Raw genomic sequence first — 14821 nt, 5'->3', positions numbered from 1 at the left:
TGGGCTAAAGATGCCAAAGATCCAAGGTGGCATTTGCAGGGAAAAACACAGTTTAACACATTTTTGCTGGCTCATATACCACCGATGTAAATGCATCACTGTCCCATGGGGGGGCTGGTGTCACTGGTGGTACAAATGGATCTAATCACTTTTATCCATCTTTTTTCTAATAAAATTAACAAGACAGTCACACACATACCACCTTACCACCTGTGGTTCAAGCTGCTGGGGACATAACGTCCAAATAGGAGCTGCAGCAGCGAGTCATGAATTATGGCCCATTGTGAATGTGTTGAAGTTACCCAAATACAGAAGAACCCTCACCAAGTTAATGGTGTCGAAGACCTGCACCTCTCCGATGGTGGCGCTCCCTGGGTATGCCAAGTAACAGTTGTCGTTATTTATTGACAGCGCACACAAGCCTGTAATAACACATGGGTGACAGGTGCAAGTCAAGTCTGAGAGGACATCCTCTTGGTTGTAATTTAGCATTTATTTTTTAAAAAAGTACAAATAAAATACCATTCTGATAAGCTAATAGCATTTTAAAAATTTGGTATCCCCAACCCACCTTAGGCGTTTTTTTATTTTTTCAGGTGATTTCAATTCTACAAACAGATGAAAGGCCTTTGCTTTGAAATGATCTATAACCTCAAAACTGAAAGCTGGGTAAACCAATGAGCTTATACTGGCTACCGATCAGCTTCAGTAGAAAGCTGACTAGTTTAAAGCCAAAACTTTAACAATCTGTCTCATCTAGGGAACCTACATAAAGAAAAAAAAATCTTTCACCTATAGTTACTGCTAAAAAAAATTTTTTTTAGTAGGCTCAGAGGCAGCCATGCCAGGGAAGAGGTCCCTGTCTTACTCAGTCATTAAGTTGCCCAGACTGGCCAAAAATTGTGCCCTCCTGCTTTAGCCTCCCAGAGTGCTGGGATTACAGGTGTGCGGCATCGCGCCCAGCATCCTAGAGCCAATCTTACAAGGCAAAATCGGAGAGATTCTCACAAACAAATTTACCTGCAGGGTTGGGGGGGGTCTCCCTGATGGTATGCAGTACCTTCATGTCCCGAATGTTGTGTATGTAGAGAGACTCTTCCAGGCACACAATGAGCCTCTAGAGAGAACACAGAAAACCTAACATGAAGAAATATCCACTGCAGTATGCAACCCTGCTTCTCTACTAACCCAGTCCTAGATTAAGATACTATATATTTTTCTAGAATACCATGCAGCCTGGATGTACAAAGCTTGGGACGCAGAAGGCTTTCTACTTCTGGGGGCAGGGCATAGAGGTACTGGAATTCGAACTAGTATACCTCACTATCATGCTTAACTACAGGGAAAGTAAGCTTTGGAGAGATTGATAAAGGCAAGTTGCTTTTAAAAGTTGATACTAGGCTGGGCACGGTGGTGCATAATTGTAATCCCAGCACTTGGGAGGCTGAGGCAAGAGCACTGCCATGAGTTTGGAGGTCAGCCTGGGCTACATAGTGAGTTCAAGGTCAGCCTGAACTACATAGTAAGACCCTGTCTCAAAAACAAAGCAAAACAAAAGAAAAAAAACAACCCTAAAGACTGATATTAAGCTAGGTGTGAAAGCGCATGCTTGTAATCCTAGCACTCAGGAAGCTGAGGCAGGAGGATCACTGTGAGTTTGAGGCCGGCCTGAACTACATACCACAACTCTTGTCTCTAAAACAGTTAAACAAACAAACAATCCACAAAAATATAAAAACTGATACTGAATGAGGGATGGGTAAGGTAAAAATAAAAGCCTGGTAATTTTTTAAGGCTATAAAATTTTATTCTGCATGCAGCTTATTGTGCTGCAAGTTCTTGCTCATTTTACAGAAAATGCATGTAGACTTAAGAGGATCCACTGAGAGAATGAATCATGTAAGAAAGAGAACCTGGCATGCACACAGTTCTTTGTTGGACCAGAAGGAACATCTGTGTATGTTAAATTCTTAAAATCTTCAAGCTATTTCATGCTACAATTTCCCAGTTTAACCAATTTTGTCAGCTAACACACCAAACTGGGTCTAATGCGGCTAATCTTAATGAGAAGGCTGCCTTTATCCAGTCCCAACCAGAAGCCAGCTCCAGTGGAAGGCGCACTCTGTCCCAGGGGCCGAGTTAGCCCTCCTGCAGGGTGTGTGGTGCTGCTGGACCGGGAGACATGGTGGACCTCGCGGCAGAGCTTCTGCACTGTGTGCTAACCTGAGCCAGGAGAGGCTCCTGGAACAAACCCAAGAGCTACGCACCAACTCTGTGCCAGGTGTTCTCATGGGTTTGGGGGAATCTACAGTTCAAACCAACAATTTAATAGAGGAAAAAGAGTCCAACAGATTTTTAAAAAATAACATTTATAAAAACAAAAGATCAATAAAAAAACTGGGTATCTCTGGATGAGTAAATGGGCAGACAGAAAGCTGGAAAGACTTGTGCCTTTAAATGGGTGAAGCAGCCTTGTAGGACAACGGTAGTATCACCGATGTGACAGCTGGGACAAAGCTGCTGAGAGAACAGAGCAGTCAGCCTCTGGCTAAGGTGTGCCCAGCATGGGGATGGACAGCTGGTGGGAGCCACAGGGTGGGACCACCTGCTCTGCTCTGGAGGAGACACCTATGCCAGGCTGGAGACACAGGGCAATGGGAAGCAATGCACCCTGAGATCCATACCAGAGCCTCACTCACCTGTCTGTTCAGCTTTACGGCCAGGATTGTGTTGGAGTAGCTGTAGTTACAGATCTCAGTTCCCTTCTTAAAGTGGCAAACCTTCAGCTTCCTGGGAGCTTTGAGGCTAACGATGGCCACTAAGCTGCTGGAGAACAATCTTTCTACAATGCACACATCTTCAGTGTCAGCTGAAACCAGAAACAAAAACACATGTGGATACATGCATCTCTGAGTGGACAGGCAAAATCCGCCTGCAGACACAAATGCACTCCTAAGTGGCACTTAAAGCAGAGACTAGCGGGCCCTTGGCATCCCAGGACAGCTCAAGAGGGTGGAAATTCCAATTTTCTCGAGTCCCAGGAATGCTGCCACTATGGATACAGATCATGCTACTATAGTAATTAATAAGAATTAATAAGAATAAATCACAGATTTACTCTAATAAGCTCTGTTGCTGGATCAGAGGACTTAAAAACATGCTTGTTAGTTCAGAAAACCTAACGAGTAGACGAAGTGATGGCATAAGATACAAGGGCCCATTTTATTAAGACATGGACTACAGAAGGTTTTACAATTATGGTGTTTCCCCTTGTGATTTTTTGATTGTATGATGGTGCTAATGTGGCAGCATTTGGTACAAACTGTACTTCTGAGTTTGTATCTTTTCCTGGGCTGGTGACATGCTGGACACTCTGATGGCTGCCGGGCCTCAGCAGTGAGCCATAGTCGCAGCCACCCGTAGGATCACCAGGAAAAGAACCTGCACCCCACAGGCACGGCTGTACCCCACAGGGTGCTGTGCTGCTGTGGGTGGGATTCAGCAGGTCACATATGGTAGGTAAGTACACTTCCATTTTTTATATTTTCAAACCAGGAGGGGTCTGTTGGGATGCAAGCCCACTGTAAGTGGAGGAGTATTTCTAAGCAAGTGCAGGGTAGCGATCTATTCAACATGAATTTGACAAGCAAATGAGCTGAACACCAGCCTAGGTACTAGCATAATGAGGTTAACTACAGAGTCAGACATAGCCTAAATGCCATAACACGTATTTGTTAAAAAAGAAAAAAAAAAAAAAAAAAAAATCCAGGCATGCTAGCACACACTTGTAATCCCAGCACTTGGGAGGCTGAAATAGGAGGATAAGTGCAAGTTCGAGGCCAGCCTGGGCTATACAGTGAGTTCAAGTCCAGCCTAAACCACATAGTAAGAACCTGTCTCAAAAAAAAAAAAAAAGCTTATTATTACTCAGAATGGAAGAGGTAGTACAATCAAGCACATGATTCTAAGCTCTTAACAGTTTATCTAGTGTCTTTTACCTATTCACAAATAAAATCATTTTTCCTTCTTTCCTACAGCAGTGTATAAACCTTTATTTCAAGCATCAAAAGAAATGGGCTTAGAAAGTGGCCGGGGGTGCCTAGTGGCATCCCAGAGCAGGCACCCTGCTACCAGGTCCTGCCTTCCCATGAAGCACACAGGTGATCCTGCTGCTCCCTCCTGGGGGGAGGCCTCAGCATATGGCCCAAACAGGGCAGGGCTCTGAAGAAACGAACACAGGACCAGAATGTCAACTACATGAGGCTCAAAGAACCTAAGAACCAGACACTTATGCTCTCTGATGCCTTTTCCCCTGGAAATCCATGTGGACACTGACCGTGACAAGAATCCTGAGGGGAGGCAGGGTACTGCAAGAGCTGGGAGCTGGCTACCTCCATGAGCTGTCTTCCGCCCCTCTCGGTGAGCCTGCTCTCTCTACATTGTTTCCTAAGTGTTGGCTGAGCTGCATCCCCTGCCGTCACCTCTACCAGTCAACAGTTAACACGGAGCATCCAGTCCTAGCGGTGACGAACCTTTTAGAGCTTTCAATGATATGAACAGCCCACTGTGGCACACATGCCATAGGTTCGCCACCACTGATTTAGGTGCAGGGCTCCTGCTGGGGCAGCGCCAGCCTGGCTATGCCCTGGTCTAACATAACCTAGCAGGGAAAAGCAGCTCTTCAGACACTGGTGGGGGACAGCAGACTCGGTGGGTGGATTTTGAATATTCTCCAAACTCCTCAAGCATTACTTCAGAAATCAATCTCTTAAACTGCAATGTTATCTAAACACAGGCCACTCCTGTGATGTGGCGAAGTCCTATTATCCCCAGGGGCTGTATCTAAGAAGTGAAACTGCTTTGGCTGAAGTTCAACTGCTTCCTCTCTGACACTTGCACTGGGAAGGTGATAATACAGGGTGCCTCACTGCGTCCTGGGAATGCAATGATGACCCAGGGGAGCCCCTCAGAAAAACCAGTTTAAAAATCAGATTCTTTTGTAACTGGCTGTCAGGCATTAATTTTCTCAATGGTAAAGTAGGAAGGCGCTGGATTCACAGCTTTACTAATTCTAAGATTGGGAAAACCTGGTGTATACAAAATGGATTGTTTATTAAAAGTATATTTTTCCCTGGGCACGGTGGCTCACACCTGTAATTCCAGCACTTGGGAGGCTGAGGCAGGAGGATTGTTGTGAGTTCAAGACCAGCCTGGGCTACAAAGTGAGCTGAAGGCCAGCCTGAACTGCATAGTGAGACCCGGTCTCAAAAAGACCAAAAAACAAAGAACAACAACAGAAAGACCCAAAAAACAAATATACTGATCCTCTTCATTCGAATTCTGTATTTATAAATCTGTCATCTTTTCTAAAGTTTATCTGTAAGCCCCAAATCAATATTCATGGGGCTTTTACAGTCATTTGTAGACATACGCAGAATGGTAACAGATGGGAGGCCTCTACACTGCCTATTCCTAGTCAGGGGCTGAACCATCAAGAAAAGGTGAGAAGTCAAGAGAACTTAGACAGGTGACTGCAGAGGGCAGGCCGGGGAAGAGCAGGTGCCTGGAGAGGGGCTGCAAGATCAAAGCAAGTCACTGTTTCCAGCTCCGGAGCTACTAGGTCCACTGACAGCATAGACACCACGGTGGAGACAGGTCACTGAGGAGAAGGGTGCAGGTGCAGGGTAAGGCCATCTGGAGGTGAGGGAGGGAGCTCCCTGGGGAAGCATCCACCCTTTCTGGAGTGGGAGGAGAAACTGGCTTAGAGGCCATCAGAGGCAGGCAGGGATTTCCAGGTAAATGTGGCCAGAGACTGGCATGGCAAAGGATACATTGTCAGTACAATCCAAGGCCATCTGCAGGACTGGGAAGTCCCTCATCAGCCAGAGAACAGTGATACCAGTTCAACAGACACAAACAACTCCCGACAAGATTCAATGCTCTTTCTGCTAAAAACTCTTAAGAGACCTACAAATCGGAGGCAGCTTCTTCAACCGATCAGGGGCATTTATGAAAAGGCTATAGCTAACACTATACATGTAGTTCTTCCTTTTGAGACAAGGAACCCAGGGGCAGCAGGCCAGGGTGTCTGCTTTCCTCACTCTGCGCTGGAGGTGTCTCTCATACTGCAACAGGGTCACAGTAAGGAAGGAGAACACATGGACCAAAAAGGAAGCCATTAAACTGTCCCTACTTCAATCTTTAGGTGCCTACAGAAGCAACTATTAGCAAAGCAAAGCATACAAGACTAAAACAAAAAAATGAGGCTGAGGTGTAGCTCAGTGGTAGAACACTTGTCTGGTGTGTCCAAGGTCCTGGCTCCCTTCGCAACCATACCAAGAAAAAAGAGACTATTTTTATACACCAGTAGCAAATAACTGGGAAATGAAATCTAAAAAATTAACATAACACTGCCAACCCCCAAATTATTACATATTTTAAATTTAATAAAAGATACAAGACCCCCACATCAAAACCCGTGATATACTACTAACGCAAACTGAATAGTTAAATTAATGGAGAGTTGTACCAGGTTCATGGATTGGAAACTCAATATTGTTTAGTTTATCAATCCTCCTCAAATTGATCTCTAGGTCCAATATAATCCTTATACTCTCAGCAGGCTGTTTTAGGAACTGAAAACTGATTTTAAATTGTATATGGAAAAGCAAAAGACCTAGGATACTGAAGACTATCTCGGGGTAACCCACTCGGCCCCCCTTCTGTCCCTTTCTTGGACAGAAGCTTTCTTTCCCCCAATAAATGTATTCTGCTCTTAACCTCTGTTGTTCCTAAAATTCATTTTTTGATTTTAGAGAACACGAACTTGTCCCAGATATCATTCGGGTTGGGAGTTTTTATTTGCCTGTGTCATTTTGGAGTTCCCCACCGAGATCCCTGGACGGAGGTAAGAGTTTACTTTTGTTTCATAGACTCTGGATTGGAACGTATTTAGGTAACAAATTTTTACTCACTTCCCCATTTGATCCCAATTTAATCAATTTTACCTGAACAATTCTTATTGGCTGACCATAGTTTTGTCCATTTTTCCTTTACCTTGGACCTGCCTTACCTCGTGGTTTTGCTCTATAGAAGTCCCTAGAAAAGACAGTCTTGGGTAACCCACTCGGGCCCTGCTTCTGTCCCTCTCTTGGACAGAAACTTTCTTTTCTTTCCCTCAATAAATATATTTTGCTCTTAAAAAAAAAATAAATAAATAAATAAATAAAAAGAAGGCTATCTCAAAATAGAACAAATTTGAAGACTGACAAATAGATCAAGGGATGAGAATAAAGAACCCAAAAGCAAATTCACCTACAGGACTGTTTTTAAGCACAAAAACAATCTTCATAAAGGAAGCAAATCTTTTCAACACATGGGCATGGAATAGGAATTTGTAAGGAAACTACCCTTGATTTATACCTCACAACATACACACACAAATTAATGTGAGATGTATCTCTGGCCTAAACATGAAAGAGCTTTTATGTACAGTTATAACTACAAAGCTTTCAAAGAACACGCAAGAAAATAGCTCCATGGTTTGAGAGTAGCAATGGTTTCCTACACAGGACACAGGAAACAAAAATCATTAAAAGAAAAAGACAAGTCGCACTATATCACAATATAAAGTATCTACTTAAAAGACAAAAAAATTAAGAGAACAAGCCACAGACTAGGAAAAAATAGTCATAAAACATATCTGACAAAGTAGCTCTCTCCAGAGTATCGTAAGAACTCAAATAACTCAATAATAAAAAGACAACCAAACAAATCTGAAGAGAGAAAATCTGAAGAGACATTTCAAAAAAGATACAGACAGACAATAAGCATATGAAAGCAGTCAGTATCATTAGTCACCAAGGAAATGCCAATCAAAGTCCTAGTATTATAAGGGCTGGGGGTACGTGTGAGGCCCAGGTTCCAGCATTGTGCATGCGCACAGACACACAGGAACCACATACCAGAATGACTAAAATGACAGTGGCAATGTCGAAAGTGAGTGAGAACACTGAAGTCCTAGGAAGTGCAAGCTGTGATGGTGGGAACAGAAATGGCAGAGCCACTAAGGGAGGTCTGGTGGCTTCTGAGCACATGCTAGCCAACAGCGCCACAGGATAGCTACCCAAGACAAATGCAAACACACACACACACATAAGACTCCATAAGAACATCCACACAGATGCCCTCAGGAGCAGACATGCATGGTCATGCAGTATGTACTGGCACTGAGGCACAACACAGATGTGCTTCCAGAAATTATGCTGAGGGAAAAATGCTGTGTTAATCTAAAGTTCTAGACAGACACAGGTGAACTACAGCAGAAAAAAGGCGGGCCCTGGTTGCCTCTGAGGGTGGTGGAAGCCTAAAGAGCTTTGCAGAATGATGGTGAGCCTTGATCCAGTGCACCCCCAGAAATACGAGCACTTCTCAAAACTCACTGTGCATTCCACTGTATATAAATTTTACAAGGAAAAAATGAAAACGCTCAACCCTACTCAGATATGCTTGAGGCAGGATTTAGGGACTTTGTTCTGGTGCTGGTAATGTCTTCTGGAACACGCACAGAGTGAGGTGGGTGGTGGGCAGGTGATGAGGGCAGAACTACTGAAACGCTAGCAACACATCCTGAGTAGCAGGGAGGAGGATGTGAGCTGAGAAGTGCTTTCAACTTACATGTGTGCTTAGAAATTTCCATTAATAAAGCTTCCATTAATAAACCTCAATGTAGGTGCAGAGAAGGCAGAAGATTAATGGGTTAGAGCCGTGGTGGCGAATGTTTGGCACGAGTGCGACAGGGGCTGACTGTTAGCACTGAAAGCGCTAAAAGGTTCACCATCACTGGTTAGTGTCTGCTCATCTGTCCTACCCTGCTGGGTCTTCAAGTAGGCTTTCCTGAAATTCTTAATGAAAAAGTAGAGTAGATTTCTTTCAGGACTAAAATTAAAAAAAGAAATTGGGGCACGGTGAAGAGGCAGGAAAGCTTTTTTAAAGGTACAATTATTCACAAAAGTAACAAAGAAACGAATTTCCATATACCCACAACCTAAACTTCACAAACACTAAATTCTGCCTTGTAGTATCAACTATTTTTTCTTTCCTGAAGATTCAATAAAAAGCTCATCTTGACCAGCCTGGACTACACAGTGAGACCCTATGGAAAAAACACAAAAAAGAAAAAGTTAATCTTCAATCACCCTAAATATATCAGTAAGTAAAGAAGGCCATGAGAAAGATGTCTTTTCCAGACACGGGGTGCAAGTGAAAGATTTGGGCTGGGGATGTGGCTCAGTGGTAGAGTTCTTGCCTTGTGTGCACGAAGTCCTGGGTTCGATCGCCAGCACCACAAAAAAAGGGGGAAAAATAAAGTGAAAGGTTTCTTACATCAGACTGTAGGTGAATCAGCGTTTCATGTAAAGCACAACAAAAAATAGCAGAATACAACACTGAAAAATAATTTAACATAGGATACAAAAAACATTCTTGGTTCTGAGAAGCCTTACTTGAGAAGACGGGTATGTCTGAATACACATAAATTCAAGATCAAGCTGGTTGTGGTGGTGCACAATTGTAATCCCAGCACTGGAGAAGCTGAGGGAGGAGGACTGCTGTTAGTTTGAGGCCAGATGGGGCTACACAGTGAGTTCCAGGCTCCTGGCATACAACAACAGGACTTTGTCTCAAAAACAACAAACAAACAACAACAACAACAACAAAATCAAGACTTTAGATTGGTAAAAAGAACCATAAGAAAGGCCAGAAATCTAACGACAACTAAGAAAAAAATTTTTCAACCACAACAAAAATTTGTAACGAAATTCATTTCGTTGTTACTTTTGTGAATAATTGTACTTTTAAAAAAACTTTCCTGCCTCTTCACCACACCTCAACTTCTTTTCTTAATTTTAGTCTTGAAAGAAATCTACTCTACTTTTTTCATTAAGAATTTCAGGAAAGCCTACTTGAAGACCCAGCAGGGTAGGACAGATGAGCAGACACTAACCAGTGATGGTGAACCTTTTAGCACACGCGTGCGCGCGTGTGTGTGTGTGTGTGTGTGTGTGCTGAGACAGGGTTTTGAGATGTAGATCAGGCTGGCCTTCAACTTGCTACGTAATCCAGGTTGGCCTCAAACTCATACTGATCTGTCAATCTCCCCAGTGCTAGGTTTACAGGTGGCTAATTTGTTTTACAACAGTGAAGAGACAAGTAATTCAACAGAAAAACAGGCAAAGAAAACAGTCAACTTAAAAAATAGAAATAAAAAGGCAAATGAGTGTGCACAAAAACAGATCAATTTCAGTTGATTCAAGGATTACTAATAATCAAGGCAAATGAACATTTAAAGTCACACATTTTTAAACAGGAAAGTGTGACTGGTGCTCACAGGGCATTAAGAAAGGCAGCTTGCTCACTCCCCCACTATGGGAACCCAAGCCGGCAGTGCCTTTGTGAAGGACAATGTGGAAGCACCTATTGATTTTAAAATGTGGTTATCTCTCAAGCCTGTTGAAGTTGCCTTTCAGTAGTGCACACATATGGGCAAAACAAAGATGCCCACCCAGCATTTCCAGTCCTGCAGGTACTATACGTCCACACAGTAACTCGTACACAAAAGTTCACGCAGCACTATTCACAACAGCTCTCAAATGTCAAAGACCCAGAGGTTATCAACAGATGAACGGATGGACAAAAGCATCTATCTAGACAATGTGATGTTATTCAGCAAGAAACAGAAATAAAGTACTGACACATGCCACGGCAGGGAAGAATCATGAGAACATCTACGTGAAAGAACCCAGCCAAACACGATTCTATTTATCTGAAACGTCCAGACAGCAAATCTATAGAAGCAGAAAGTAGATTAGTGGCTGTGCTGGGCTGGGGGTGGTAGGAGGAAACAGGGAGTGACTGCTAATGGACTCAGGGTTGCTTCTGAGGATTATAAAGACATTTCAAAATTAGATTATGGTAGACTTCACAACCCAGTATAGATACACTAAACCCACCGAACTGTATGCTTTAAGAAGATTTATACACCTTAAGAAGTAGGTAAATTATATCCCAAGAAGGTTTTTTAAAAGCCACAATAAAAGCCAACTTAGGCAGCCTACTACAGAGGTAGAACTTTTGCTGATATATTAAGATCTGATACAAGAAGTATGTGATGCAAGAAGCAGGGATGCTGAACATCAACACGCTGCCACCATGAGACAGGACAGAGACTGAGCATCAGGGCACGCCCTCCCCGAGGGCGTGTGGCCACGGACCACAGGAGGGGTGTGGACAGATGTCAGGGAGGTGTCTAAAGCCTCTGAAATCAGCTATCTGTAAGGTGCATCAGATGCCCAAAGGTGTGAGTAACCCAGGAGAGGACAAAACCCTTAGCCAACTGCAGAGAAGGCTCCCCAAGAAATCCCAGCAGAGGCAGCACTGACAATTCCAAATTACACTCAACAGAACTTTCACACACATAGCAAGATCAGAAAATACTATGTTAAAGTAAACAGTTTACTACAGTAAAAGGCATATGGCCACTGATTCCCCAAACCCCCCAACATATTTATCCCATCATTCTTGCCACTTTTTGAAGCAGTCCCGGAAATTCTCTTTTGTGAGTGTTTTTACAAGGTGTGGTCAAACACAGAGAACGTTACAGATGAGTGCCATTCAAGGGAAAGGCAGGCTCGTAAAAACACAACAGTGCATCTTCATCCATCTTATTCACTGGGACTGGCGTGATACTTCTAGATCTCCCCCAAAGTCAAAATGACCATGAAAGGGACAGGTTTTAAATTGAATCAGGACACTGAGGCAGCCACAACAGCTCAACTGAAGACATTCATGAAAGAGGACTTCCAGAACTGCTTCAAAAAGAGGCAACAAGAGTGTGTGTTCAAAATGAGGTGGAATATTCTGAAGGGGATTAATGGCAATGTGTCTTTTATTGTAAAAAATGTTTAAAAATTAAAAAAAAACTTACACCAAAAAACCCCTACAACTTGTACACAGTATCCACATACCCAACAATCACTTTCCACTAAACTGGGGTACAGACAGCTTAGGCCTTCCAGGAACAATGGTAAACAACAGTCCACGCTGGTAAATAAAAGATAAAACAGTCAAATGAAAAGCAAAGAAACAAGGCTCTGTCATTATTCAAGATGGCACATTACCAGCACACTAGTGCAGAAAGCACTCAAGCTGACATGAACAAAATCTAAACATAAACTTCGGTGACCTCAAGTGGCAAAGGCCTGGCTTTAGGACTCATTCTAGGCAGCCTGTGCCATTATTTCTGCAAACTTTCTCCTAGAGACTGCCTATCTACAATCTGACCTGGGCAATCAATTATTTGATTGAAGAAAGAATGCTTTTTTTGCTTTTCCTGACATGGTTTATCGCTGGCAACGATAAAGCTCCTAAAGTGGGAAGGGAAGAACAAAGCCTTTAAATAATTGATAGAATACACTTCCACACCAGCCTGTCCAATGTCTGGAGCTCTGCAGGGACGGGAATTGAGAGTCCAATATTCCATTACCACAGGTTCAGGAAAAGAGGCAACTGGAGTTCCTCCATTACTGTAAATCTCACTGAAATTAACATTCAGACTGCCGAGTGGCCTGTCAAGGAGGAAAGATGTCAGAAAACACCATTTTTCAGACCTTAAGATGCAGATGTTAGCCAGTAAAGTAAATGGCGATTGGTTTCTTGGCCAAGCAAGAAGGCTGATAAAAGGTGTTATGAGGCGATGGATGATTTGTATAATCTACAGAGCTCCAGTCACTTTTGCTGAGCTAGGGAACATTTTGCACATGTAGTGTCTTGGAACCTGCATGCTTTATGAGTGATGCTTCCTGGCTTAGAAAATTCTAAGGTGTAAAGAAAATGCACAATATAGAATCTGACCAAGCCAGCTCCTAAACTTTTGTGATTATTTTACAAACAGTAAATCCCCACCTTCTATTCGTTTTGCATAACAATGGAGGATACTACTGTAGTAGCATTTTAGGGATGAGAGACATTTGTGTACAATGTATCTTCAAACAACAAGAACTGGCCCTGCAGAGGAAGGAGGAGAAAATACAGGACACATGTAGACAACAAGCTAGGTGTGCCCAGGAGTTCTTGCAATCTCTAAATTTCAAATGACAGAGACAGCAAAAATCTTGCAGTGCTGTGAGGGTAAAGGTCTTGGGTCTTTTTATTTAAAGAAATGAAAGAACAAGCAGTTGTCAATCTTGTTTTTCCCCTAAGACCAGCTCTGACTCATTCCTTCTGTAACAGCGAGAGACTGACAGCAAAGATCTGATTTTATGATGGATGCTAAGAGTTAGGAGGGTATGAACTGATACCCCGCCTGCACTAAAATACCGAGATACGAAGTGAGATTCTTTGCTAATTCCACCCATAGGAAAATGCTAAAAAGCAACCTGGACATTCATTCACCCAGAGCTTATCCTGTTTCCCAAGAGACTCTCTTTTATCTACTCAAAGAAAGTATGTGAGAGGAAAGGTAGATAGTGTTCTAGGAACAGAACAATGAAACAGCTGCAGTTTAAAGAATTAACTCTGGAAATATTTTTTTTCCATTTCATCATCTATTTTTAAGGATCACAGTTCACTAAGAGGAAGATATATCAATGTTGGTTAGTAAACAGCCTTTCCTTGAAAGACTAGCTATCAAGGTGTCGCATTCGATTCCACCAAAGCCTCTGCCAAACAGATGCCAAAAGCCAGTCAACCAAGTTTATACCATGGAAGAGGCAAAACCAGGTTTTGTATTCTTTTACCTTTCTCTAAGCCTTTGGCCTCCAAACAGGGCAGGAGATTCTGTGGGTTTCAAAACAGACAAGAATGACTACGGCAACAATGTAATAACACAAATCAAAGACTTTCTTTGGCTACAGATTTAATGAATGTGTCAGCCATTCACTGCAGCCACGGGAATCCTTTTGCAGAGACAGGGCTACCCTTCCAGAAAAAAGGTCCTGTGTGGAGATCTCCAGGAATACTGGCCCTGGTTCACACCTATTTTATCTACATCATATCTTCAGTTATACAAGACTTAGTAAGCACCAGGAGACGAGTCTGAGGACGAAAGAGGAGAGAAGTCTGAGCCAGCCAGCAGGAACCACATGTCAGGGAACTGAGTCTAACAAGCCTAGTGCTGCTCACTCCCAATAAAGGGCTAGGGGCTCACCGTCAGGACAGCGACAGCAGGGACTGGGCTGGGCTTAGTCTTGGCAATGCTCCTGTCTCAGCCTCTCTCCCAGAGTACAGGGATTACAGGCAAGTGCCACCATGCCTGGCTAACACATTAGCTCTTGGTCCTCTTCCAGTCAGATACAAGCGTCACGAGGGCAGGAATGTTGTCCTTCTTCCTCTCCAGCAACCAGAAAAGGCTGGCGCAAGGCAAGTCCTAAAGATTAAAACATGTGCTGTACCAGTGGATGTGAGTGACAGGAAATGTTCATTCACATTACCTGGTGGAACCTCTCACTCTTGAGATTAGTGGAAAAGATGGAATTAAAAATGGAACCCAAAGCACAGAGAAAGCAAAACTGGCAATACCAGAACACTCAGAAGGAAACACTGGCATTACTAATATGGAAGAAACCTAATTTTCAAAACTTTATGCTCACCCTGTGTGGTGGTGGCACGCTTATAATCCCAGCATTTGGGAGGCTGAGGCAGGAGGACTGCTCTGAGTTTGAGGCCAGCCTAGTCCATACAGTGAGTTCAAGGATTATCTGAACTACACAGCGTAAGATCCTGGTCTTAAATCCTCTTGTCACACTCCCCCCGCCCCTCGCCCCCC

The 14821-nt window shown here is 43.2% G+C and overlaps 1 protein-coding gene across 7 annotated transcripts in view; it reads right to left on the bottom strand.

Annotated features, from left to right (window-relative positions):
• Positions 1–14821, bottom strand: part of Wipi2 (WD repeat domain, phosphoinositide interacting 2) — a 42382-nt gene that overhangs the window by 14494 nt on the left and 13067 nt on the right. For 6 of the 7 annotated variants that reach the window (XM_005397828.2, XM_005397830.2, XM_005397829.2 and 3 more), the window contains 3 exons: positions 2700–2869; positions 1021–1117; positions 325–422 (listed from right to left, as the gene is read on the bottom strand). In XM_005397828.2, coding sequence (XP_005397885.1) covers positions 325–422; positions 1021–1117; positions 2700–2869 — 365 coding nt within the window. Of the gene's footprint in view, positions 1–324; positions 423–1020; positions 1118–2699; positions 2870–14821 lie in introns of those variants that run through there. The other variant, XM_013521133.1, reaches the window with a different exon arrangement.

The sequence above is a fragment of the Chinchilla lanigera genome, unplaced genomic scaffold (assembly GCF_000276665.1).
Source record: "Chinchilla lanigera isolate Chin_1 unplaced genomic scaffold, ChiLan1.0 scaffold00059, whole genome shotgun sequence".
Taxonomy (NCBI): Eukaryota; Metazoa; Chordata; class Mammalia; order Rodentia; family Chinchillidae; genus Chinchilla; species Chinchilla lanigera.
Note: the sequence above shows the minus strand (reverse complement) of the source record. Positions and strands in the feature narration are given on the sequence as shown.